Here is a 27,920-nt window from a genome sequence, read left to right as displayed (position 1 = left end):
ACAGAACACCATGACGGAAACCAGAGCGGACGGAAACGCCATATACCTTCCCATCACAGCGATACCTATTTATATACTTGCACTGGTGTACTTTCGAACTGCTAGGTAGGCAGGAGCTGGGACAGAGCGACGGGAGCTCAACCCGTCACGGGGATTCGAACCAGAGCTGCAGCTAGGTGATCTTGCGCCCCTGGCAGAACCGTCCAGATTGCGCCCCCTAACCACAGACAAATTAGCTCTTCTTTCCGCCTCTCTTCCAACTCCCCCCCCCCATTCAATTCTCCCTCTATTTAAAACCTTTTCTTATGACAGAATAATCAATATTTTTATTTATAGACATATTTATGGACATATTTTAGCTAATTTTGTGGGGGGCCCACCTGCGCCCCTGGTGGGGGTCCACCTCACACACACACCCAGCTACAGCCCTGATTCAAACCGCCGACCTTCTGATTGGCAAGCCTAAGAGGCTCATTGGTTTAGACCACAGCGCCACCCGCATCCCTCTAGGATGCTGTACTAGATGGTCCTGCAGAGCTCTTCTTCTGTTCTTTTCACATGCGCCCTGAGGCTCCTTGCTTCTCTTATCTGCAAGCAGGGTATCATAAACAGATACGGCAACTAGGACTGGTGAGGCCACCAACCACTGAGAACAGGACCACTTACGTGCTGGATTGATCCACTCACCATTTTGAGTTGCATTAGGCAACCTCCTAGAATACAGATCAATGCAACTATAAAAACCAGCAGCTAGTGAGTGACAAGGCTTGCAGAGGACTGGCCAGTTAAATTTTCTTTCTTATAAAACTCTTTTTCTCCCTCTCTGGGGATATCTTCCAACAGGCCATTTCAACACAAACCGGCAGAAGTGATTTCAAATGGAAACACTTAGAAAACAGAGGCGAAGGTCAAGAAAATTGTGACGTTAGTTATTGCTGCCTCCAAAACACGGACTAATGGGGACTAATTTCACAAATAGGTAACAGGAAAGAGGCTAGGCAGCTCTTTGCTTGGGAATGCCACAGAAAGAGAACAAGTGGAGCTTGCGAGAATGTTGCCGTGCAGAAGGCTCATTGTTCTAGCCAGGATTAACTGATCACACTGGCAGGGGCTGATGGGAGCAACATTTGGACTCCCTGCCCTTAAAAGGAGTAATGGTTTGCTTCTGCTACTCCTATCAGGCAGTCCGAAACATATGGAGAATGCCAGACTGATTGAGGCTGTTCCAGTTGCTCCCCTACTCTCACCAGGCACGCAAGCTGAGCGGTTTCTCAGGTTGTCTCTCGCGGTTCTGTGCGCCCCGTGCAAAATGTGCATAGCTTTGGTGGTAGGCCCTTGATCCACTTGCAGAAGTCTTTTGCAGCGGCTGACGGGGAGGCTGCGGCTTCCAGCTGGTGTACTCGCCTTCCCAGCATTGCCCATTCTGGGATGGTGGCAGCCTAACGACATCTGGGTTCCCGCATCCCTGAACCCACCCAGGCGTCCTTTGGAGGCGCAATCCCATTGATGCGGGATTTAAAGCGCGCACAGGGTTTTGTCCTCCCCCCAAGCAAATCCGCTTACACCGCATGCCACTTTACTCCTAGTTAACTGCGGCTGCAACCTTGCACTCCAACCCTGCGCAAGCCCCACTGAGTTTAAACGGCGCCTCCGCGAGCAAGTGAGGCTGCAGGCGGGCAGCCGCGATCCTAGGCACAGGATAGTGCTTCTTTCGCATCAATGGCGAGCCGCGTGCCTGGATCTGCAGAGGCGCAGCTGGACCTGTGCAAACTGCCCTCGGATGTCTGATCATGCCTTGCAGAGTTTGCTTGGCGCGCGCCTTGGCATCGCATCCCCGGGCTCGCTGGTTGTTGCAACGTTTGCTTGCGCCAGGCAGCCGGGAAAGACCAGCCAGATCCCCGCGGATTGCGCACACGGCCCGCCCTGCTGGATGAAGGCGGGGGCGTCTGGCGCTTCTTGGGGGGTGAGGACGGAAGGGGAGGCCCCCTGCAGGCCCAAGGGGGTGAGATCCAGGGAGGGAATGAGGGGTGAGATGCCGGGTATGGATGATAATTGCAGAGTGGGGCAGCGGTGAACAAGAGACAAATGGAGAGTTGAAAGGAATTTGCGATTCCTAATGGGGATTTTTTTGGGGGGCGGGTTTCGAGGGAATCGGAGTGATCCCGTCATCCCAGATAAAGAATGGGACGGGAGCAGACTAGAAAGATGCAGGGTGGGGCCCCGATCCTATGCATGCTTACTTGGAAGTAAGCTTTCACCCTAAGTAAGCGTGGGGAAAGGATTATGTGCTTGAACTTGGTGGAATTTACTTCCGAGTAAATCTGTATGGGGATCAAGCACTCAGGTTTCAATCTTGTGGGCACTCACCATGATGCCGGTGAATCGGACCGGAAAATACTACAATCTCAAATGCGTGTTTACTCAAGAGTAAGGCCCACGGAATTCAGTTGGGCTTGTTCCTGTTGGGTAAAGCGTGCATAGGTCTGCAGCCTGGATCTTCCCGGTCTCAAGCCTTTGGAGCATGTTCTACTGATTTCAATACAAATGGGTTTTGAGCAACCTCACATTTTTAAAGATCTGGTGTAATCCATTGATCCAAGGTGTGCACGGATTGATGTGAAGTCAGGCGCAGATCGTGATTTGCAGTCGCAATGTGCTAGTCTATGTGCACAGAGCAAAAAAGCATGCATGCATGTACAGTCAGCGCACATTATTATTTATTAAATTTGTATACCAATCTTCATCAGTAGTTTGCAGGGCGATTCACAACCAAAAGAATACACAATCAAAGCAAAAAATACACAATCAAAATAAAAACCACATAAGCCACACTGTTGCCAGTGGGTACAGTGGATTTTCTTATCATTTCTGTAGTAGGCCCAGAGAACATGTTGATGGGAGGCCTAAACCAGTTGAGTAAACAAATAAATAAGGAAGTTAGCAGCACTCACTTCCAAGAAAGGCCGAGTGCTGTTGCTTTGCAGGCTTCCCACAAACCATCTTGTTGGCTGCTCTGAGCTCTGGATTCTGGACTAGGTGGGCTACTGGCCAGTTTTTCAGGCTTGTCTTACGTTCTTAAAAGGTGTCCGGGGGCTGGGAAGCAATATTTCAGGATGGGATTGGAATTAGAAAGGTTTAGGGTTTGAGATAATACGGGGACTGCAAGTCAGGTAGAGGAATTACCGTGGGGGAGTGCTGTATTTGAGTTTAGGGGGGAAAAAGAGAGCAAAATATGGGATGGCGCATATGCAAGATGAGCATTGAAGAGGTTGCTATCAGTAATAAATTCTTGGTGGGCAGTGTCATTAGAAGGATAGTCTGGGCTGGGGATCCTCCAGCCGAAGAGAGAAATTATTAAAGTGAGATGTTTAGGTTTGGATTACGAGATTAGAGCCACCTTTCAAAAATGCACACAAGCCTCTGTAGATTTTTGGTAGCGTTTTTAATGTACTGAAGGTTAATATAAAAACTTAACTAGAAGGAGGGAAGAAACCCATCTCTTTCAACACACACACAATTCCTGTGTGTTCATTTGCGGGATTGTTTTTTTTTTTACTTATTGCAGGCAACTGAACAAACTCAGAAAGTGGAGCCTGAATCAGAAATTAACTTGTAGCTGAGGAAAAAGGGGCTGTGTGAGTTGGCAGAAGAGGTTCAGGGTCGTAGCACAGTACAGATGATTTGGGGATAGTTTGGAACTGAATAAAAGGGTGCATTATCCCTGGCATTTGATTAGGATTACTAGTTGGAATTTTCAGCTCTAATTTGGTATCAAAAGCATTTTGGGTGAATCCAACAGAAGGGAAATGGGTAGAGGACAGAAGGCAGAGGAAATTAGGGTGTGGGGCTTTTGAAAATACCTGCTTTTCTGTCTTGCTTTCAGACTGTATGTGCATGTACTAAATGATGCAATGGACTATGGGTCCAGTGTGAGTACAGGATGTTTAGTTGAACCTTATCCTTTCCACAATGATGCATCTGTGTTTATTTGGGGAAGAGGGCTGTCAAATACCTGCATGTTGTTTACAGTCGATTGGATGGTGCCATGCCTGTGTTTTCCCACTGGATGCTAACAAAACAAAACAAAAGCTCCAGCAAAAAAACCTTTGCATGCATTAGAAGCAACAATTCCACAACAAACACCAGTCTGGAATTTAGGCTGTGTACACACTCCCGTTTACTCTGCACCCTGTGTGTTCCCATGGCTGGTTTAGGAAGCGGTGTGGACCCATCAGCCACAATTTATATCCTGCACCTGTACCGTCATTTCTCTCCCCCCCCCCCCCCCGCCCATAATTTTTATTAAGTTTTTCACAAATATAACATAGAAAAAAGAAAAAGAACACACAAGAGAAGACACCTTACAATACTAAAAAAGAAAACAAAAAAATATTAAACACATATCACTTGAAAAACCCAAATTATCTTACATTGTTAATTGACTTCCTCGAATCCCTCCCTTCTGAATTTCATTGTATCTGCATATAACAGCTCTCCAATATCATTCTTCAACTAAAATTATTTCCAACAATTACCTATCTTCTTTTTTCTTAATATTCTAAATCCAACTTACTTACAATTGAATCTTATTTTAATCCTCAGCCTGTTTGGTACTTTCAAGTGACTTCTAATTATTTATATTACAATATTTAGTTAAATAGTCCTTAAATTTCTTCCAGTCTTCTTGATATTCCTCTTCTTTCTGGTCGCAGATTCTTCCAGTCAGGTCGGCTAGCTCCAAAAAGTCCAACATCTTCATCTGCCATTCTTCCACCATTGGAATTTCCAATTTTTAGCTAACAGCAGTCTTGCCGCTGTGGTGGCATACAAAAATAGTTTAACATCTTTTTTGGGCAATCCCATTCCTATTATTCCAAGTAGAAAGGCCTCTGGTTTCTTAATAAATGTATTTTTCAACATATTTTTTTTAATTCATTATAAATCTTTTCCCAGAAGTCTTTCACCTTGGGACACGTCCACCACATATGAAAAAAGGTACCATCTTTTTCTCTACATTTCCAACATATATTATCATTCATATGGCAGATCTTTGCCAATTTTAGTGGGGTTAAGTACCATCTATACATCATTTTCATGATGTTTTCTTTTAATACAGTACATGCAGCAAACTTAACCCCTTTCATTCATTTTGGAATGAGATCGACATTCAAGTTTTTAGGTTTTATTTTTGAAAGTAACAGATGCAGAAAACACGGGGAAATGGCCTAAACATGGGGGAGGGGGATCCCAACTCAGCACCCCCTGTTTTTTTAAGCAAAGTTCTGTTTTGGGGGAGGGTGAAAAATAGAGGGCTGGAGAGCCCCTTCCCCGACTTGCAAGCGGCCTGCCACCCGGTTCTTTTAAGCATTCCCTCCAAACACCCCTCTTACCTCTGGGGTCGGTAGCTGCGAAGGACGGACTGCTTTGGCCCCGTGACCTCCGTGGTGCTTCTCTAACCTGGAGAAACTTTGTTCCCTGGTAGCATCCGTTCCCTGGTAGCATCCTGGTAGCATCCGTTCCCTGGTAGCATCCGTTCCCTGGTAGCATCCGTTCCCTGGTAGCATCCTGGTAGCATTCAAGTGACTTCTAATTATTTATATTACAATATTTAGTTGAGCCCTGCAATGGAGGACGCAGAACCCGGTCAGAAGTTCACTAAAATCAAAGGTTCCGAAAGGGTCCAGAAGATTGGCAGAGAAGAAGGACAGCTGGAAGAGGGTTCAGATACGCAGCTTCCCCCTTCTTCAGGAGAGGGAGGGAAAAGCCTCATTTTGCTGAAGACGGTACATTTGAAGGAAGGTGAGGATGATTTAGAGGGGGCTCCTCCTGCCCATCAGCACACCTTGACGCAACGAGAGGCAAGCATCCTGCATCCTTTGGAGGTGGTCCCACAGAGCGAAGCTGCAGAAGAGGAAAGCCTGGTGATAAGTTTGCCGGAGGTTTTCTATGCAATCCATGAAACGGAAGGGGTGCGCACCCACGGCCTGAAAGAAGTGCAGGCGTTCAATCACGGAGGTGAAAGGTCAGCGGAGAAGACCCCGGATGCCCTTCGGGTTCATGTCCAGTCGGTAAGGCAGCTGTGGGAGAACTTGGATATAAATATGCTTCTGACCTTTTGGAAGCAAAGGGGATTGCACTGGCTTTCTGTCCAGGGCGGGTTGATTTTAATCAAGGAAATTGAAACCAATGGTAGTGCGAGAAGTGAGGTTACAGGGAACCAGGCAGAGAGCCTTCTTGGTAATGGCACCTGCCCTGTGGAATGCCCTCCCATCAGATGTCAAGGAAATAAACAACTACCTGACTTTTAGAAGACATCTGAAGGCAGCCTTGTTTAGGGAAGTTTTTAATGTTTAATGCTTTATCGCATATTATTATTATTATTATTATTAATATTATTTTGGGAGCCACCCAGAGTGGCTGAGGATACCCAGCCAGATGGGCAGGGTATAAAATTTATTATTATTATTATTATTATTATTATTATTATTATTATTATGTGGGAGGGAGGTGATTTAAATACAGTTCCTCTTTAGTATTTCCTATAATTATTTCCTTTTAAAAATGGTGGTGCTGTGGGTTAAACCACAGAGCCTAGGACTTGCCGATCAGAAGGTCGGCAGTTCGAATCCCCACGATGGGGTGAGCTCCCGTTGTTTGGTCCCTGCTCCTGCCAACCTAGCAGTTCGAAAGCATGCCAGTGCAAGTAGATAAATAGGTACCACTCCAGCGGGAAGGTAAACGGTGTTTCCGTGCTCTGCTCTGGTTCGCCAGAAGCGGCTTAGTCATGCTGGCCACATGACCCGGAAGCTGTACGCTGGCTCCCTTGTCCAGTAAAGCGATATAAGCGCCGCAACCCCAGAGTTGGCCATGACTGAACCTAATGGTCAGGGGTCCCTTTACCTTTAGGTACCCTTAGTCTCGCTACTGTGCTTTGCATCCAGCCTAGAACCCATTGGATCTCAAGTTGGCCCCACTGCTGTCATGTGCTGGTACAGCAGTCTGCCTGCCCGCTACCCTGGTCACAATGCCCAGCAGCTGCTGCAAGTGTAACAGAAGCTCCTCTGCTGCATTAAGCCCTGCCAGGCAGTGCTCAGTGTTAGGAGTCGTGACTTAAGAAGAGTTCCAACGCTCTCCGCAAATTTTTGCCTGGGATGGAATCATCAGCCTGCACACTACGCTTGATCTTGGCCAAAAGGCCGAGAAGTGAATCACCTGTCTGGAGCTGTGTGCTGTGTGCCTACGATTCGTCAAATTTTGAGTTAATGCTCTTTCTCCTTTTTTGTCTTAAAAGCAGAAGGATAGAAGTAAATATGCAATCACAGCTGGTGGCAAGGACCAGCAGTTCTTTGTAGTGGAGGAAGACGGAATCGGCCGTTCCCTTGCAATGGAGGAGGCAAAACCTCTGAGCGACAGAATGAAAAGGGTTGCCTCTCTGTGCCACAGCTCTGAAAACAAGGACCTGAACGAGGCACCCGCGTCAAAACAGCGTCCTGTCATGACAAGTACCGATGCTGCCACGAAAGCCCACGGGAACAGAGTCCAGAAGGAAGAAGGTAAAGAGTCGCCTGCACAACAGTGTATATTGCACTTCCTGTGTAAATACAGATTGTTGTAAGGGCTTCTGGTTCTTTGATGGTGCCTGCAGTTTGGATGACTGTTGTTAGGAAATTGGGGTACGTAGACCCTTGTTCAGATCCAGTTGGACAGCTACTTGGGCACCTTTTAGGGCAGCGATTCTCAACCTGTAGGTCCCCCGATGTTGGACTACAACTCCCATTATCCCTAGCTAGCAAGGCCAGAGCTCAGGGATGATGGAAGTTGTAGTCCAACAACATCTGGGGACCCACAGGTTGAGAACCGCTGTTTTATGGGATGTCGTTGGTTTGCTGTTCTTTCTTATGCATAGTTATTCATTCATGCATAGTACTTTGGCCCCTCCAAGTGTCCCTGTTTTCCAAGGACAGTCTCAGATTTACAGAAGCCGTCCCGGTTCCTGATCTGATCCCAGAATGTCCTGCTTTCCCTTAGGATGTCCCTATTTTCATAGGAGAAATGTTGGAGGGCATGGAGTTATGCAAACCCCGAGCCAAGGAGATAAGTAACTATACAACCTTTAGCTGACTTCTGAAGTGGTACCTCGGGTTACAGTTGCTTCAGGTTACAGACGCTTCAGGTTACAGACTCTGCTAACCCATAAATAGTACCTCAGGTTAAGAACTTTGCTTCAGGATGAGAACAGAAATCGTGCGGCAGCAGTGGGAGGCCCCATTAGCTAAAGTGGTCCCTCAGGTTAAGAACAGTTTCAGGTTAAGAACAGACCTCCAGAACGAATTAAGTTCTTAACCCGAGGTACCACTGTATGTTGTTGTTTAGTTGTTTAGTCGTGTCCGACTCTTCGTAACCCCATGGACCAGAGCACGCCAGGCACTCCTGTCTTCCACTGCCTCCCGCAGTTTGGTCAAACTCATGCTGGTAGCTTCGCGAACACTGTCCAACCATCTTGTCCTCTGTCGTCCCCTTCTCCTTGTGCCCTCCATCTTTCCCAACATCAGGGTCTTTTCCAGGGAGTTTTCTCTTCTCATGAGGTGGCCAAAGTATTGGAGCCTCAGCTTCAGGATCTGTCCTTCCAGTGAGCACCACTGTATAGGGAAGCTTTTTTAAATGTTTGATGTTTCATTATGTTTTTATATATGTTGAAAGCTGTCCAGAGTGCCTGGTGTTAGTCAAGACAACAGGCCAGTGGGACTCAAACGGGGGGCGAGGGGGGGTCATATTAGCTGCAAAACCAGGGGGAGCACCTGTTTGAATGCCAGTCCCTGGTGAGTAACAGTTCCCTGACGGTGGGCTTCTCAGAGACATTTTGTTGTCCAAAGAGGAGGCTGGAACTGAATAGACCTTTAGGCTGATCCAGCAGGGCTGTTCTCATGTGAAGGGGAACACAGGATTCACACTGAGGCGGAGGGTGGCCGTATTAAAAGTGCCTGCATCTTGTTGCTGACATGCTTTCGCAGTTCATAATATGTGCCCTCAGCCCACCGAGCGGTTTGTTGTTTCCATAGTGCTTGTTATTAAGGCAGAAAGAAGTTAACGGTGGAGGAAGGGGAAAGTTCACTACTTTTATCCTGTTTGGGCTTAACTTTTGTGGAGGAAATGTCCTTGGTAAACTCGGAGCTAGTGAAAGATTGTTTGTGTGGGCATGAATGGCGAAGAGGACAAATTTGCTCAGCTCATCCAGGCCACCAGGAAATATTTGCAGGCTGACTCACGGAAAGGCCGCCCCAGAAAGAGGCAACTGCCTTTGCAGGGTGAGTCGCGATGGGGGTGGAGGAGATGGTTTTAACTTCTGCACCAGTGGTGCAGAGGATCCTGTCTGTGGCTTATTTGACCTGAAACCAGCTGCGTTCTCCTAGGGGATGCGCTGCACCGATGCAGTTTGTGCGCGTTCGCCTGTTTCAGCGCATCAGGCCTTCATCGCCACGTGAAAAAGCACTCTGAGGAAAAGCCCCACCTCTGCCACCTGTGCCTTAAGGCATTCCGGACCGTCTCCCTCTTGCGTAACCACGTGAACACACACACAGGTACGGATTGGCTTCCGACAAATTGGGAGCCAAACTGGGAGCCAACATAGATCTTTCAGGACTGGTGTGATATGGTCCTGGGCGGCTGCTCCCGGTCGCCAGTCTAGCTGTCGCATTCGGGATTAGTTGCAGTTTCTGAGCCGCCTTCAAAGGTTAGCCCAACGTGAGGCAAAGGGGTGGAAGGAACAAGAAGCCCTGACAATAATGGACTGGCATTACTACAAGCTACAAGAATTTGCTGAAATGGCGCAGTTAAGAAATACCCTGAGAGGCAATTCAAAACAAAAATTTATGGGAAAGTGGGATAGATAAAAAACATATGTTCAAAAATACAGTAAAGGTTCACTACCTGTGCTAGCATTTGATTGACGCTGGAATGAGACTGAGTTGAGAAATAAGACTAAGAGCGCATATTGATATAGGAATGTATTAGATAATATGTAAAGAAATATACAATAATAAGAGTACATTCATTTGTAAAAAAAGGAATATACAGCGGGAAAGACAGGAAGTCTAGTGTGTGGGTATGCATATGATTTTGGGGTTTTTTGTTTTTTCTCTCTTTTTTTGTTTTGTTTCATTTTCTTTCTAGGTATATAAAATTTGTATATAATTTATGTATACGTGTTGGAAATTATAGTAAGTTCGAAAGCACGTCAACGTGCAAGTAGATAAATAGGTACCGCTCCAGCGGGAAGGTAAACGGCGTTTCCGTGCGCTGCTCTGGTTCGCCAGAAGCTGCTTAGTCATGCTGGCCACATGACCCAGAAGCTGTATGCCAGCTCCCTCGGTCAATAAAGCAAGATGAGCGCCGCAGCCCCAGAGTCGGCCACGACTGGACCTAATGGTCAGGGGTCCCCTTTACCTTTACCTTAAGTCCTGTAATGTAATATGACAACATTTACCGATATAATGTAAGAATGTTAACAAATGAATAAAATGCAAAAAAAAAAAAAAGTTAGCCCCACGTAGAGTGCATTGCAGTAGTCCAGTGGAGTCCAGCATCTTGCTCTCGTGGGTGTCAAACGGATGCTCATTATGGGAAACCAGCGAGCAGAACATGAGAGCAAGAGAGTTCTCCCCTCTTTCAGTTCCCAGCGACCCATCGCTGCCTTCAGCTGCGGGGGCAGAGTGTAGCCGCCCCGGCTAGCAGCCGCCGACAGCCCCCTCCTCACGTCTGGTTTCTCCCGACAGGGACCAAGCCGTACAAGTGCAGCGAATGCGACATGGCCTTTGTGACCAGCGGGGAGCTTTCGCGGCACCGGCGGTACAAGCACACCCTCGAGAAGCCCTTCAAGTGCTCGTTCTGCAACTATTGTAGTGTGGAGGTAAGTGCGGCGCTTGCAGGAGAACCGCTTCGAGTGCCGTCCTTGGTAAAGAGGACAGGCTTCTGTTTTGCTTTTCAGAGGGAAGGACGCTTTCTGAGAGACGCACCTGCCACTTGCAATGGGTGCGCTCACTTTTATTCCTTCGACTGCGACGTTCGCTATTCGTTTGCAGCATTTATGTGGTTAAAGCTTTGCAGGTGGCTTATGTGCGGCAGGCCAGTGGGAACAGCCAACAAGACAATGCAAAATAAGACGGCAATAGGAACAGAGGGTGCTGATTCATAGGGAGCCAGGTTGTTGGTTCATCTATGCCTGTACAGTCGTACCTCGGCTCCCAAATGCCTTTGGAGTCGAACGTTCCAGCTCCCGAACGATTGAAAACCGGAAGTGAGTGTTTTTGAATGTTCTTTTGGAAGCCGAACATCCGACGGGGCTTCCATGGCTTCCGATTGGCTGCAGGAGCTTCCTGCAGCCAATCAGAAGCCGCGCTTTGGAAGTCGAACGTTCCAGAACGGATTCTGTTCGACTTCCGAGGTACGACTGTACTGAAAAACGTCATGGATTTTACTTCCCCTTGGCCCCAGCCAGCATAGGCAGCCATCAGGGACGATGGGAGGTCCAGCAAGATTTGAAAGGCCACAGATTCCCCAGAACTACCTGGAAAAATACAATGGTACCTTAGGTTACAGATGCTTCAGGTTACAGATTCCGCTAACCCAGAAATAGTACCTTGGGTTAAGAACTTTGCTTCAGGATGAGAACAGAAATTGCGCGGCGGCGGGAGGCCCCATTAGCTAAAGTGGTGCTTCAGGTTAAGAACAGTTTCAGGTTAAGAACAGACCTCCAGAATGAAATAAGTTCTTAATCTTAGGTACCACTGTAACTTAATCTGTTTCATTTGGCAATAACATGCAGTCTTAAAAACAGATACAAAGCCAACCGGGTTATCATTCTGTAGTATGAAGTGGTGAGTTCCACCAGTTTACTCTCAGCTCAGGGGAAAACTAAAGCTAATTTTTTTTTAGAAAAAGTTTGGAATTTCCAACCATTTGTCATGATGGCAATCATTGACATTTATAACACTTGTAGTAGCGAACTTAATTTTTTTTTTAGTGATGAGTTGTTCTGGCAGGGTGCCTGGCGCTATCATGCTTTTTAATTTCTTTCCGTCGGTAACCACAGGCCAGCAAGTTGAAGCGTCACATTCGCTCGCATACAGGAGAGCGCCCGTACAACTGCACCCTTTGCACCTATGCTAGCAGGGACACTTACAAGTTGAAGAGGCATATGGTCACTCACTCCGGTAAGAATTAGGAATGCGACAGTTGTCATGGAAATATTTCACTGAAGGAGGGGAGCGATGCCTTCCTCTATGAGCTTAGAGTCTTAGACAGTGCTGGGCCGTAGAAGGAGGAAAGGGCAAGAAACTCCCTGGGGAACAGTTGGAGGGGAAATATACAGAACTGTCTTCGATAGCAAGCTCAGTGCCAACAGGATAGAAGTCAACTCAGGGCCAATGAAAAACAAGATAGGGGTATTGGCGTTGCCGGTGGAACACCAAGGCTTAACTTCAGACCCTACCAACATGTCCTGTTTATATCCTAGATAAGTGTTGGCTCCAAATCACACTCTCCAACTACAGGTATGAGTTAGCTGGGTGACATCCACGATCTGCACAGAAATAGTTGTTTTCTCTTCAACATTAAGTTGAGGAAGGGTTCTGTGTGACCTAGAAGCTTGCATCCTGAATCTAAAACTCTCGTTGGGTAAATTAAAATCAATGGGTGGCATTCAGCTAAGTTTTACTTACTTAATTAATTGACGAAACTTATATACCACTTACTATGTTGGATAGCTCAGTTGGTAGAGCACAAAACTCTTAATCACAGAGTCATGGGTTCGAGCCTGATGTTGGGCAAAAAACTCCTACATTGAGGGGTTGGACTAGATGACCCTCGTGGCCCTTCCAACTCTGTGATTCTGTGACGTGTTGCGAGTATTATGTGGCACATGTTCCCGTTCCGTGTGATTACTATGGGATGAATCAAGCAGACAAACCTCTGGAAGCAGAAATCTTGGAATCTAAATGGAATTAATACATGTTAAAGATGCTGTAGAGGAGAAATACACACCTGACATTTACAACAGCAGTAAAATCAGGAGTAAAACAAAAAAGAAGTGCATGTGTAGAACATCACCGCAGTTTTCAGCTGTGACATTTTGCTTGCTAATTCACATCTTCCATCTTTTTCCTCCCAGGTGAAAAACCCTTTGAGTGTCAGATTTGCAAGGCCAGGTTCACTCAGGCTGGAACTCTGAAGTTCCACATGTTGCACAAACACGAGGAAAATGTGCCAAAATACCAGTGTCCGCACTGTAACACGTCTGTGGCCAGAAAGGGTGATTTAAGTAAGTCCCATTACCTCTCTCTTTTTTTAAGTGTTCTTTAAAATCAATGGAGTATTAGGCTTGGCATCATTTTAACTTAAGAAACTGCTGCCCCAAATATAGTGTTAATCTGGCTCATTGGTTCCAAATGAATACCTAGCTTGAAATCTTTGCAGCAGGCAAACCCTGATTTCTCAAATGAGAGCAGCAAGAAGGCTTTTTGAAGAGGCCAGCAAGCATTATTCCTATGCATGTACAAATCAGTTGAGTCCAAGATGCTTATGAAATTCTCCCATCAACATTTCTCTTATTTTTTGTTTGTTTGTTTCCAGCTCTGGGGTTGAAAATACTCACTGAAGAGCAGCTTCACTGAAGAGCAGGATATAAGCAAATAAATTGCTTTGCAGGAATGTGTGTGCTAGACACAATTGCATACACAAATTGTATCTGCGGGGGGGGGGGGGGGGATTGCACCAAAAAGCTGGTGAACTTCCAGGAGAACTTCTTACTTTCTTTCCTAAATGCAAACAGGTGTAGTCCAGTCTACTCATCGGTAGATCAACTGCTTTGCATGCGGAAGTCCCAGGTTCAGCCTTGGGCAGCTGCAGGTATCACTAGTAGAGAAGTCTGTCTGAAATCCCAGAGAGCCATTGATGGCAAGTGTAGACTAAACTAGTCTGACCCAGCCTTGTTACGCAAGTGGCGTGCCTCCCCCAATCTCTGCCAAGCGGGAGCAGGATTCCAGGGCGTCCCCAGGATTGTGTTTCCATTGGGAAATCAAGGCACAGCGGAGACTAGTGTCTTTTAAGAAATAGGGTTTATTGCACACATGCGGCCTAGGACCCACGTACCTACAGGACTGCCTCTCCTGGTATGCCCTGCAGAGGACCTTAAGGTCCACAAATAACAACACTTTGGTGGTCCCGAGCCTCAAGGAGGTTAGATTGGTTTCAACTAGGGCCAGGGCCTTTTCAGCACTGGCCCCAACGTGGTGGAACGCTCTGTCACCAGAGACTAGGGCCCTGCAGGACTTGACATGTTTCTGCAGGGCCTGCAAGACCCTGGCCTTTGGTTTGGACTCGGTCTGACCCTTATGTTTCCCTTCCCTTATGTTCTTGATTTATCAGCTATTTTAAAATGAGGCTGCATTTTAAATTGCATTTTTACCTGTATTTTAAATTGGGGTTTTTTTCTCCCTCTTTCCCCCCCTATTACGTTTTTACTGTGATTTTATTTTATTGGTGTTAGCCGCCCTGAGCCTGGCTCTGGCCAGGGAGGGCGAGGTAGAAATAATAATAATAATAATAATAATAATAATAATAATAATAATAATAATTACTATTACTATTATTGCACCTGGGTCTGCTTTGGAGAGAGTTCAGGGCGTGATCTCAAGAGGGGCTTGTTTGCCACAGCGGTGCAACGTTGGAGTCCAAGGCATCCTACATGCTGTCTCCGTGTCCCAGCCTGCCAAGGTGGTTCTACCTGGGGGGCCCGGCTCCACCTTCCTCCTTCCCAAGGATGCTTGCTGCAAGCCACTCCTCCCCATCTGTCTCCCCTCCCCTCTGTTTTTCAAAGAGGGCACATTTTCCCCGTGTGACCTCACTCTCCCAGCTGCCTTTCCTTCTGTTGACTAACAGGCAGCAGCCCCTGCCTGGTAAATTGTTCTTTAATGGCCCAGGTACTTAGTTCTCCTCCAGTTCTTAATGGCATTGCTATCACTGATCTCCCAAACAGGAGAATTGGTTCAGCCTCTGTTTTAAATCTGAGGTCTGGCGTCTTCCCTTCAATACAGTCATACCTCGGGTTACAGACGCTTCAGGTTGCGCGTTTTCGGGTTACGGATGCGCCAAAACCCAGAAGTACCGGAATGGGTTACTTCTGGGTTTCAGCACATGCGCAGAAGTGCTAAATCACACTTTGCGCATGAGCACCAAATCGCGACCCATGCAGACGCGGCGCTGCGGGTTGCGAACACTGCAGGTTGCAAACGTGCCTCCCGCACAGATCACGTTCACAACCCAAGCGTGTACTCTAAATATTACCTGAATTCTACCATTTATTAATTTCTGGCATACTCCAGCAGTTGTGGGTGCCTTTGCATCCCCATACTCTGCTACCCCTAGCTTTTCCGATTATTCCAAGGGAGGTTTTTATGCAGGAGCAATACAAGGCCCGCGAGACTAGGCAACTTTTCTTCTGTTTGTAGCAAAGAGAACTGGCACCACCTTGTGGCGGTTCTGAATTGCAGGAACATTTGTGGTTGCGTGCTAATCCCCAGAGTCAATGAAAGCGTGTCTTTGGTGTGGGTCCTGGGCAATGTTGCTAATCTGACAAGGGGGGGTGGGATGGGGACCCATAAAGCTAAGTTGAGGTTTCCTTCCTTGAAATTCATCAAAAGTGGAGGAACAGCTGAAGACGGTGCTTTTTCTTAATGCTAGGCCAGCCTAGCATTATGGGGATGGAAAACCTGTGTGTGTTTGTGTATTTATTTATCTTCTGTGAATAATTTCCAGTCTGACTGGGGTTGGTGAGTGTCTCATGAACCCACTTAAACCTTGGTTTTGAGTGTACGTTTTTCCCTGTGGAATTGTAAGACACTATGAATAGAAATGGCAGAATATAACACATGCCTATTGTGGGACGCGGGTGGCGCTGTGGGTTAAATCACAGACCCTAGGACTTGCTGATCAGAAGGTCGGCGGTTCGAATCAGTCCCTGCTCCTGCCAACCTAGCAGTTCAGAAGCACAAAACACAAGTAGATAAATAGGTACCGCTCTGGCGGGAAGGTACATGGCGTTTCTGTTCGTTTCAGTTTGAAAGCACGTCAAAGTGCAAGTAGATAAATAGGTACCACTCTGGCGGGAAGGTAAACGGCGTTGGGCATTGGGCAGAATTAAGAGAATATAGGAGAGGTGAGGCCTGAAACAAAGATCCCACCCGCATGGCACATTTAAAGCAGTATCATACCGCTAACAAGAATTCTGGGAGCTGTATGTTAAGGATGCTTGGAGAGCAGAGATCGCTATTAGTAGACGTGATTATTCTACTGAAAAACAGAATCAAAACATGCCTTTTCAATTTGCAGAAAGGTCTGAATAGCTCAGCTGCAGATCATAGAAACATTGGCTTCCCAACTTCTGTATTTTCCTGGAACATTTTTGTTTTTTTGGTGGAGGTAATTTTTTTTATTCCTATTTTTGCATCGCTTAGCACAAGTCCACAGAGAGTTGAAAGAGGACGTGGAATGGCAATGAAAATCAATTCAGGCAATGCTTCCTTTGAAGTTGTTGAGAGTCTCTTCTGTGGGCTTTTATTGTCGCATGGGTCTGGCCCAGAGCATCCATTAACATCTGAACTCTTATATCTGCATAGCAAACACTAATTGATTATACGAGTCTTGGAAGCCCTGGCTGCTTTTAAATTTCATTAAGCCAGTGTAGCAGAATTATTATTTTTGAATCCAAGAGAATCATAACACAAGTTACAGCAAAGGGATCTTATTGCAATGGCCGAGTTTGCTTTGCGGCTGGGGTGGAAGTCAAAGCACAGTATATCAGACCCTTTTCCATTTGAAGGTGAAAAAAGCCCCTCATTGCAGGGATTTCGTTGTTGTTGTTGTAATCTGGTAACTAGGAGCTTTGCAAGTACATTTGGAATGGCCACTATAGAATTAAAATGTTATAAGACTGTACAATCGGGTACCGTTAAGGATGCACTGGGCAGCCCTTTGCTCAACCCAAAATGGCTGGAGCTTTTGCGATTGCTTGGTTTGAGCGCTTCCAAAGGCCATTTCAGAGCTCTCCACTGCCTCTGCTGTTGGTGCCTACCCTCGAAAGGCCCAGGGCAAGGAGAGGCAATGGTGGAATGGCAGAAGGATGCTGTACTGGGGACGTGGAGTGCCTGCCACCTTCCGCTGCCCCAGGTAGCTATTCTGGGCTCTTGGGAGCAGGATAAGGAAGAAGAGGTTCTTAGCATCATGGAGAGCCCAGCCCTGCTTAGTATGAAGCTGAGCAAAGATTGGTCCTCCTAGTTCCTGGTTGCAAGCATCTGATGACAGGCGCTCCCTTTTTAAAAAGCTCTGTGAATGTTTGCAACACCCCTGGTGGTTATTTGTCATAGCTGCGGCTTTATACGCTGAGATGTGAGCTAAAAGAAGATTGCATGGCATATAGACCACTGTTCCTAGAGGGCCGTTGTGCCAGCATAGCAGGGTAAAAATAGCTCTATGGGGCAGGGGTCAGCAACCTTTTTCTGCCATGGGCTGGTCCACCGTCCTTCAGACCATGTGGTGGGCTGGACTATATTTTTTTGGGGGGGGAATGCTCCACAAATAACTCAGAGATGCATTTTATATAAAAGCACACATTCTACTCATGTAAAAACACCAGGCAGGCCCACAAATAACCCAGAGATGCATTTTAATTAAAAGGACACATTCTGCTCATGTAAAAACATGCTGATTCCCGGGCTGTCTGTGGGCCAGATTGAGAAGGCGATTGGGCCGCATCCGGACCACGGGCCTTAGGTTGCCTACCACTGCTATGGGGGAACTTTTAGGGGTAGAGAATGAGTGACGACCTACTAAGGAGGTAAGGCCTCTTTCACACGCTGCATTTTTATGTGCAAACCTTTAAAAAGCCAGAGTAGAACTAACAGGTATGCCATGCAGATGCTCTCGCTGTGGAGGTATGATTTGCTGCAAGTCTGTTGAGTTGTACACTCAGCGATAAATCTGGATTTGCTACCGTGAGAATTGTGGTCTCGTGGCTTCTGCGTCGGTCTCTATCTGAGGCTGGATTTTGGAAGCCCATAGTTCTTCAGCTGTGCTGGATCAATGAATCTGCTCAAGGAGACTCTGGGTATGTAAACTCTCTGGGAAAATACCATGCTTTTCCGTGTAGGTTTTTCCCTTTAAAAATTATGCTAAAAAGTGGGGGCCGTCTTATACATGGGCAGTGCATAGGGTGGACATTTGATTGGTTGCTGCCGCGGCTGTCAGTGGCTATTGGGCGTGTCATTGGTTGCTGCGTCAAGGGGTGTTGTTGATTGGCTGACGCTGTGGCAATGTGGTGAGTGAGGGGACAGATGAGAGGTGGATTTTGCGATGCAGGTGAGCGATTTTTGGCAGTCCTCCCTAAAAAAAGCTCAACAACTCTGTGCCATCTCGCCCCATTTTCTAAAATTTGAGTCCCCCAAAATAGGGGGCATCTTATACATGGGGGCGTCTAATACTGTGATGGGATGATGAGCTGCTTGTGCGTAAAATCCCTAGTCCCTCAGAGTTTGGCTATGTACGCAAACCTCTGTCTGCGACGGAGCTCTTAAGCATGGCTCCGTCAGTCGCTGGTAGAATCCGACAGTGGGCGTTTACGGAATTTCTTCCAGCATAAAAGCTCCTTAACGGAAACCCGCCTTCTGGACTCTCGGCGTGACAGTTTCCGGCGAGGAGTGGGTGTCCCTATAGGAGGTCCTGAAACCTCCCCACTGTTTTCGCTGGAAGTGTCTCTGAGCCCTCCCTCCGACTCACTTTCCCTTGGAGCTCCTTCCCTCCCCCTGCTGGTTCCCTCCTCAGCTGATAAGTCTCTCTCAACCTCTGGGAGTCCCTTCACCTCCTGTTCTCCCGATGGCAGTTCCCTGACAAATACACAGAAAACTACGGTAATCTGTAGAAATACTTTTCAAAAAAGAAGAAGCTCCCCTCCATCTTTCGAAAGGATTGTTGAGATGATGCTGTTCTCCTTAGGAATTCACTTGCGAAACCTCCACTCCTATATTGAAGTGCCGCTGAAGTGCAGTTACTGTGAAAATGTCTTCCACGAGCGCTACGCTTTCAGACAGCATAAGAAGACCCACACAAATGAGAAGAGATTCAGATGTGACGAGTGCAGTTACGCATGCAAGCAGGTATTTAAGACAGTCGGGGTCTGAATGTGGGTTTGATGGGATTAGTTTGCTGTGGGAGATGTGTTTCCTTTGATCGCCATGCAAATATTTGTCGCCACAGTCTGTCGCTAAAGTCCTATACATTTAAAAAAAAAAAAAATCAAGATTTTCTGGTACAAGAAGCAGGGGATATTTATACTAAGTATTGCAGTTTTTGATGTGCTTCTAAGAGCAGATATGCTCGCTGTCGCCATGATCAGAGGAGAAATTCTGTATCCGAAGCCGCTTCTCTCTGCCACATGCCAGAAATAATATTTGAACCGCGAGAATGAAAATGGACAAAATTATATTGGCATGTGATCAAGTGGTAATTAATTGATTCCTGTTTTTAAAGGAGCTAGAAATATGTTAAAAGCTGGTTTGCTTCAGAAGGAGCTGTAACTTAGTGGTAGGACAAAAGATTTGCCGTATGCAGATTTTTGTAATTGCTTTGTGGTAAGGCTGTGAGCCTCTAAACCACTGAGCCTCTTTGGCTTTCCGATCAGAAGGTAGGTGGTTCGGATCCCTGCAACGGGGTGAGCTCCCATTTCTCAGTCCCTCCTGCTGCCAACCTAGCAATTCGAAAGCACATCAAAGTGCAAGTAGATAAATAGGTACTGCTCCGGCGGGAAGGTAAACGGCGTTTCCGTGTGCTGCTCTGGTTCGCCAGAAGCGGTTTAGTCATGCTGGCCACATGACCCGGAAGCTGTACGCCAGCTCCCTCGGCCAGTAAAGCGAGATGAGCACCGCAACCCCAGAGTCATCCACGACTGGACCTAACGGTCAGGGCTCCCTTTACCTTTAACTTAAGGCTGTGAAAGTGCTAGAGCACCCAGTCACTGAGATCCAGCTCTGAGGGCCTTCTGGAGGTTCCCTCACTGCGAGAAGTGAGGTTACAGGGAACCAGGCAGAGGGCCTTCTCGGTGGTGGCACCCGCCCTGTGGAACGCCCTCCCATCAGCATTAGATACGACCCCTTATACTGAAGGGAAAGCAGTGAGTAGCCTCACAAACACATTCTGGATTGAATCTCTGTGGTTGCTTTGTTTTCAGAATAAAAATGTCCTATTTAAGCAAGTTTCCCCTCCCACCATATGTGTTATTTGGCTCTCGGACATTTGCCCCCATTATGTTCTCTGATCGTATCTCCACCAACCTAAATAAATACCAATAAATAAATGAAAAGCAGAGTACATACTTTCCTCATTTCCTAGCTTACGCCTATGTAGAAATGAACGAATTATGCATGCTTCATCCTCTTTGCCTGACTTTGGGAGAGAGTTTGGAATTAAAATGCATAAATTCACTAGAACCAGTTCTCCACGGTGCATTTATTTGTTTGTCTTGTTGCATTACTAATTTCAACACAACTGGGTGTTTTTTTTGTTTTTTTTTTACTTCTGTTTGAACTGGTCCCGGCATTCTCAAATAATGAGATTAGTGTACACGTGTGTGTTTTCAAACGATTAATTTATTTTTGAAACAAACTTGGAACTAAAGCAAGAGTTTTCCAGTCGTGCTCTTTCTACTCTCGAGTAGTAGAAAACAGGCATTAAAATAGGGCCAAGTTACAGATGCCAGCAGTTTTTCATCCCTCCTACTTCCCCAACGTTGTATCCTTGTTCCTAAAGACACTTCATTGGATCAGGGTGACAGAACACCTGCTTTGCATGCAGAAGGTCCAGGTTCAATCTCTAGCATCTCTAGGCAGGGCTGGGAAAAACGCCCTGCCTGGAATCCTGGAGTGCTGCTGCCAGTCAGTGTAGACAGACTGAGCTAGATGGACCAATGGCCTGTATCTGCATAAGGCAGCTTCCTTGGCACTTAACATTGCACCTCAGCCACTTCCTGTGTTTTGGCATGGGCAAAGGCTCTTTGGCTTTCTCCTCCCCACGGAAAACAGCAACGGAGGCTAAATTCGCTTCTGTCCCTCACCTTATGCTCTCCTGCTCCCTCTTACATATACATGAAGCAGGACACAGGCAAATGGCAGCGAGTACCAAAGGATGCGGGACGCGGGTGGTGCTGTGGGTTAAACCACAGAGCCTAGGACTTGCCAGTTAGAAGGTCAGCAGTTCAAATCCCGTGACGGGGTGAGCTCCCGTTGCTCGGTCCTTGCTCCTGCCAACCTAGCAGTGCAAAAGCATGTCAAAGTGCAAGTAGATAAATAGGTACCGCTCCGGTGGGAAGGTAAACGGCGTTTCCGTGCGCTGCTCTGGTTCGCCAGAAGGGGCTTAGTCACGCTGGCCACATGACCCGGAAGCTGTACGCTGGCTCCCTCGGCCAATAAAGCAAGATGAGCGCCGCAACCCCAGAGTCGGTCACGACAGGACCTAATGGTCAGGGGTCCCTTTACCTTTACCTTTACCTTTACCAAAGGATGCAACGGGAGACCTTTGCCCATGCCTGCCTGCAATGCTGTTCACATAGGAGTTGGAAGGGGTAAAGTCCCCTTTGCCTTTATCCAGGTCCATGCAGGAAATAAGGGAGAAATCCAGGGTTGCTAGTCCTTCAAAATGTGGTCCTTGTGGACAGCTAGTTGCTCATTTGGGCTTTTCAGATTATTTCTCAGCAAATGCCCTATTTATCAGTTTTCCAAGTTTCTCAGAAGAGCCCATCACCAACTTGACCTCCCTGCTGGGGCCCCACACTCCTCCTTTAGGCAGGCAGCTCCCATCCGCCATCTGTACCTGCCCAGAATGCATTGCCCCAGCCTATAGATCTATAACGTCATAAAACCCAGCCTAGAGGCTGGGGGCATTGGATGCTGGTTAAATTTAAGATGGCGGCTGGCCACTGGAGATGGGAGCTGAGCTTGGCTCCCATTGAAAAGCGAAACCACTGCCTGCCCACCACTAAAATGCCATCCAAGGGAGGCTGATAGGTGCTGCTGCTGTTGCCCCTGAAGCAGAGGGGTGGGTCTGCCTGCACAGTCGTGTCCACATAGCGGGTGAATGTGCCATCAGATGCACTGTGGCAAGGACCTCCCAAAGTGTGGCTCCAGTTCTGTTCCCCATTCAGTCCTGCTGAAAATGAGTGACCTTCATGGGGTGGGGTCAGCAGACACACCTGGGTTGGAGCAGATAGGGTCAGTGGCGTTCAGGGAACGCATGCAGGAAGCCCTCATGAGACTGGAGAGCTTGCTCAACTCTGTAACACAAGGAGCATGTAGCTCTGTAGGTGTCAGGAGTGAGCCGGCAGTAAATCACACCGTGCAAGTTGGAGTTAACTCTTGATTAGCAAGAACACGATCTGCACAGACTTGGCGGCTTAATGAGCATAGCATCCCTGGTAGGTCTTGTCACATGAATCAGTTGCCAAGACTGAAAGTCCCCACAGCAGTCTTAAGTACCTTCTTCTCCAGGGTTCTTCCCAAGCAGTCGGAGATTGCGCCTCCGTGGCACCAACCTCTCCTCCGCCCTTTTCATCCCTCTTCTGGTTCTGTACATTTCCAGGTGTGGCTGTTGAAACGCTTGGCTTTCCTTCCAGTCAGTCCTCCTCCTTTTCCTTCCCCACCAGGAACGCCATATGGTTATTCACAAACGGACACACACAGGCGAGAAGCCCTTCATCTGTGTCTCTTGCAGCAAACGCTTTCGACAGAAACAGCTCCTGATGGTCCATTTCAGGAAGTACCACGACTCCAGTTTTCAGCCAAGAGTGTACAAATGCCCGAAATGTGGCAAAGGCTATTCTCGTTGGGTGAGTTGACTTTGCTTAGTAAAGGAGATGTCTCTCCCATCAAACAGATCCAGAACTGTGTGTGCTCCGTGGGTTACATACAAGCACAATAGCGAAAAAATATCTGGTGTGGGTTGCAAAATTCAGCCATGTGGCAGTTTCAGCTGCTGTTGTGCTTTTTGTTTGGCATCAAGACAGAGGGGGGCATCAGGACCCCGATAGAGGCACTGCCAGTCCAAGCAGGCAATGCTATCATAAACCAGGAGCTGCCAACCTTTGTAGGCCCCTGGACACATTTGGATCAGAGTGTGTGTGTGTGTATGCGTGCACACTTTGCTTTTCCAAGGAATCCAGTAAAAGTCAGATCCAGCAGAATTAAATAGAGAAAAACACAGAAAAACCATAAGAAATCTGTATTGTGGCATTATACCCAAAAATGCAAAAGAAATGCATCAGTTAAGAAACAAGGACTCAATCAGTAAAAGAGAGCCGTTTGGTGAATCTTAATGTTTATGTTATCAGGAATGAATACGTATTATTATTTATATTTCAAAAATATAGCACACACTAGTAAAAAAGAACAGGGAGGGTGGAACAAATCTATGTCAAATCCCACAAACTCAGTTGAGGGGGCACTTGTTACCTTGTTACGCATGACCTTTCAGAACCAAATTTAATATTTCCATGTGTATATCCCCACCGTGTGCCTAAATCATAGATCTGTAGTTGGAAGGGACCCCAAGGCTCATCCAGTCCAGCCGCCTACAATGCAGAAATCTTGGTCAAATGTTGATCCTAAGTTATATAATTCATTGAATTATATTGATCCTAACTGACGTTGATCCTAATACAATTCACTGAATCGGTGACTATAAGCCCTAACTCTCGACAGGCAGGCAGACGGATGGATATTGTGCATAATATACTAGATAGGTGAATCCTGGTGTGTGTTTTTTATCCCTTATTCCGAGCAGAATAATATGCGCAAGCATGCTGAAAAGTGTGGCGAGTTAAGGACCGTTCAACCTAGCAAAGGGAACAAGAATAAAAAGAAAGAAAACAAGGGGTCCAGCTGCGACACCAAAGAAGGAGGTAATCTTTGAGGTGACTTCAGGTGAAAGGGGAGATGGTTCACGTCCTGCGATTGCGCTGAGTTGCTACTTGCGAGCATGCAGCTTTCTGCTCACACAGCCACACGCAACATGTGTTTATTATTTTGGCAAGGGAGACGGGAAATTGGCCTGGGCCTAAAAGGTCTCATTGTATACCAGCATATATATTAGCGTAACTATATACAATATATTTCACATATTATTATGTGACAGGGCTATGTGCGTGCAGCTCCAGTTGCAGTCATGCATGCACAGATCAGGGCCATCTGTCAGGGATCCTATAACTGATTCCTGCATCGCATTGGGGTTGGAATAGATGGCCCTCAGCAGTCCCTTCCAACTCTACTTTCAGGGACTGGGCAGAGGAGGAATGGTGGAGACCGCCTCCCCATCCTGACCCTTCCAGAGAGGAGGAAGAGGAAGACAGTATAGATTTACAACAGGGGTTTGAGGGAGATGGCAGCTCAGAGGCAGATGAGGAGAAAAGCTAAGAAATCATGGGAGAGCCAGAACAACACCCAGCTGACACGTGCTGGTCCCGTGGGTCAAGCAAGAGGCGAGGTCTGAGTCCAGTCCAAGGTCGAAGGAGCAATACGGAGGCAGACCGTAAAAGCTGAGGCTGGGTGCAGGGCAGGGAGTCCGGTGAGGGCAGGAGAGCAGGACAGGGTTCAGGCAGGAACTGGCAACCTACAAAGTTGCTCCCGCAACTCGGGACTGGGGCTGGCTGGCTTTTATCTGTCCTGAGGCATAGGGCGGCCCGGATCCTCTGGTGACTCGCCTCTCCTGGCCTGGAGGTGAGCACTCCTCCTCTCTGCCCTGAGCCTCTGCAGCTCAGGAGAGGCTGGAGGGTTACTGGACCCAGAGGCAACCTCAGCATCCTCTGACGGGGCTGAGAGTGGAGTACGTGCAGGCAATGGGTCCTCCATCACCTCAGGAGCCAGAGCAGACTCATCTGGTGCCTGCACCTGAGGATCCGGCACAGGTGAGGACCCTTCAGGCTCATGCCCCAGCCCTGGCTCAGCTGGTTCTGGAGGCGGGGACTCCTGTGCAGGCTGGGATTCCTCAGGTTCAGCATCCGAATCCCAGGCCATCACACACATTTTCATTAGAAAGCATTCCAGACCCTCCATCTCCCAGAACCCGGCGAGCCTTAAAAGTAGGAGAGCAAAGAGCTCAAAGACAGAGGGCATGTAGCAGCACCCGTAGAAATGAGGAATGAGGGAGTGGGAGAGGCGGGGATTCACTTGGGACAATGCCATTATCCAAGAGGCTGGGTCCTATAGTTTCTCTCTGTAAAGATTGAAATAAAAAAGGACAGTAAGAAGCTTTCTATGTTTCTCTGTATGCATTTGTTCTCCACAAATGTCCTTCTTTCTCTCTCTCCTCCCCCTCGCCAGGGGCCCCTTGTGTTAACTCTCAATTCTACGCTCCTCGTATCCCTGCCGGAACATGGGAGAAAAAGGAAGTTGTTTCGGACAACGAGAAAACTGGAGTGACTTGTGAGATGATCTTCGACTCGATGGACAAATGATGCGGTTAAACACCTCTTCTGTCTTCTTGTAAATACAGCGGCCTCCGAGGCATTAAGCTCGTGTGTAGAGCATTATTTCCTGAAGGTTGCTGAAACTGCCTACGTTTTGCCATTGTTCTGTTAATGGCACGCAGGAAGTCAAGAGTAGGTTCGTGGAGGTAAAATGCCTCAGCAAAATCGTTCCAAATAACTCTGGCTCTCTCGCCAAGGACAAGTCACCTCTGAATAAATTGTTGGATTTCAAATAGCTTCCATTCAGTGTTACAAGTTTAGTTATAAAGAGCTGGAATTATAATACAATTTGAATGGATTCCTTTATGGCATGGATCCCAGATCTCTTTAGCAAATGTGGCAGAAGTCAATGGTGATTTTTTAAGAGAGTTTATAGCGGTATTGTAACAGATGTACTCATCCCCTTATCCTTTCTAAGCTAAACAGTGTTTCAGAAACTTGCTTGACCCACAAGGCAAAGTGTACCTACCCCACAAGAAGGAGTGCCTCTATCATAACACCTCCAGCACTCTTTAGAAAACTATCGGCAGCTGCGCCGCTTAAATTCTGTAAGTCTATAAACAGACTGAAAAGAGGAAGAAAATTTATTTAAGGTTGCAGTGCTTTCTGAGCGATTAATCTCCAGCCATTTTAGACCCTGTCGCTAATCACCCATTTTACCTTTGAAGTGTATTGAAAAAGAAAAGAAAACACACAGAACTATTGTAATCTGTAAACAAGTTTGCATATCGTGTATTTCCGTTTAACTTGTTCGCAAAGATAATTACGGAGAGAGGCGTTTTTTTGTGTGGAAAACATGTTCACAGCCATTTTGACAGTGGCAGCCATCTTCAAGTTTGTATTTTGACCGGGTCCAATAATCCTCTGTCTCTATTTCAATTGCCCTCAGGTTGTAGAAAGATATAATTACATTTTCTACATTTTTTACCCTAGGTTTTTGGCTATGTCGACACTTGTTGTATTATGTCTATCGACATGGGAATCAGAACTGGAAATGAAACTTCTTTTGCCCGCTCTGCCCATCCCTCCCCTTGTCACACAGAACTCACACACAAACAGTTAGAAATTCTTTCATCCTTCAGTATCGCAGAGGTTTGCTGGCATGAGTTTCACTTTAAATGAATTAATTTTGCCTTGCTACCATTTCCCACGAATTCTTTCCCAGTTGCATTCTTCTCAGTAGTTCTCATGCAATCGATTTTGTCATTCAGTTTTATAGAGCCGATTAATTGAATATGGGAGGTGGGAGAGACTAATTCTCAGCACCCATCCCACCTCCGTAAAAATCAGACAACCTTCATGGTTAGCTAAGCACCAGAGATCCTTGCAAGGAAAACAGCATTCAAGTCTGTTAATGTTTTTACCTTGCAAATTGCTAACCTCTGCAGCATCACTGAGATGTTACCAGAATTAACCTAAATTGTTCATACTGCCTATTTTGTTTTATTGCAATAAGGTGTGATAACAGTATGCTTTGAGGTGGTGTGTTCTCTCCTTTTAACGTTTACTCGTTTTTAAAGACGAGATGCAGCTGCAATGAATGCTGATGTCTTGATTTGCCTACAGTTTATAAGAGTGTAATAGTACAACCATTTTAAGGCAAACGTTAGTGTTTGCTCTGGGAGGAAATGGGCTTTTTACGTTCAATAAAGATTTTTCTGAACATCATCTTTCAGCTGGCCTCTTTAATCATGTCTTGCCTTCAGAAACTAGATTCTCTGATGTGAAATCCGAAGCAAAGTTTCCAGAGTCATAGCAAATCTCTGTAAACCTTGGGCTGGATATGCCAAGGCCCAAGATCAACAGAGGGGCTTTGCTGGTGGTCCTACGAACAAGTGGTGCTCTCTGTGTGGGGACCTGGAGGTGGGTCTTCTCTGTAGTGGTGCCCCACCTATGGAACTCCTTCCCCTTGGAAGTATGAATGGCCCTAACATTAATGGGTGCTCGCCATTTTTTTGTGGGGGGAACCCATTGGTTTTCTGAAGCTTTCAGATGATTAGGGGTTTCTAATATATCTTCACCTGGGAATCCTATATTTGGCATTAAATGGAATAAAGCTATATTACTATGGATGGTTTTGGGACGCGGGTGGCGCTGTGGTCTAAACCACAGAGCCTAGGGCTTGCCGATCAGAAGGTTGGTGGTTCGAATCCCCACGACAGGGTGAGCTCCCGTTGCTCAGTCCCTGCTCCTGGCAACCTAGCCGTTCGAAAGCACGTTAAAGTGCAGGTAGATAAATAGGTACCCCTCCGGCGGGAAGGTAAACGGTGTTTCTGTGCGCTGCTCTGGTTCGCCAGAAGCGGCTTAGTCATGCTGGCCACATGACCTGGAAGCTGTACACCAGCTCCCTCGGCCAATAAAGCGA

The 27,920-nt window shown here is 46.9% G+C and overlaps 1 protein-coding gene across 3 annotated transcripts; it reads left to right on the top strand.

Moving 5' to 3' along the window:
• The first annotated feature begins 1,098 nt into the window (after positions 1 to 1,098).
• CTCFL (CCCTC-binding factor like) lies at positions 1,099 to 27,223 on the top strand. Of its 3 annotated transcripts, none has more exons than XM_083618652.1 (11): positions 1,099 to 1,285; positions 5,613 to 6,068; positions 7,292 to 7,553; positions 9,411 to 9,578; positions 10,773 to 10,906; positions 12,089 to 12,209; positions 13,166 to 13,315; positions 19,042 to 19,202; positions 22,739 to 22,921; positions 23,875 to 23,992; positions 25,410 to 27,223. In XM_083618652.1, exons 1-11 carry the CDS (start codon positions 1,115 to 1,117, stop codon positions 25,541 to 25,543), a joined length of 2,058 nt encoding a protein of 685 aa, XP_083474778.1. In that variant the 5' UTR covers positions 1,099 to 1,114; the 3' UTR covers positions 25,544 to 27,223. The 3 variants fall into 3 exon arrangements, with proteins under 3 accessions (XP_083474778.1, XP_083474777.1, XP_083474776.1); XM_083618651.1 differs by lacking the exon at positions 1,099 to 1,285 and adding an exon at positions 1,303 to 1,963 and having other exon boundaries at positions 7,295 to 7,553; XM_083618650.1 differs by lacking the exon at positions 1,099 to 1,285 and adding an exon at positions 1,392 to 1,963.
• The last annotated feature ends 697 nt before the right edge of the window (positions 27,224 to 27,920 follow it).

The sequence above is a fragment of the Podarcis filfolensis genome, assembly GCF_964270895.1.
Source record: "Podarcis filfolensis genome assembly, chromosome: 6".
NCBI classification, from domain to species: Eukaryota; Metazoa; Chordata; class Lepidosauria; order Squamata; family Lacertidae; genus Podarcis; species Podarcis filfolensis.
This window is presented reverse-complemented; position numbering and strand designations above follow the sequence as displayed.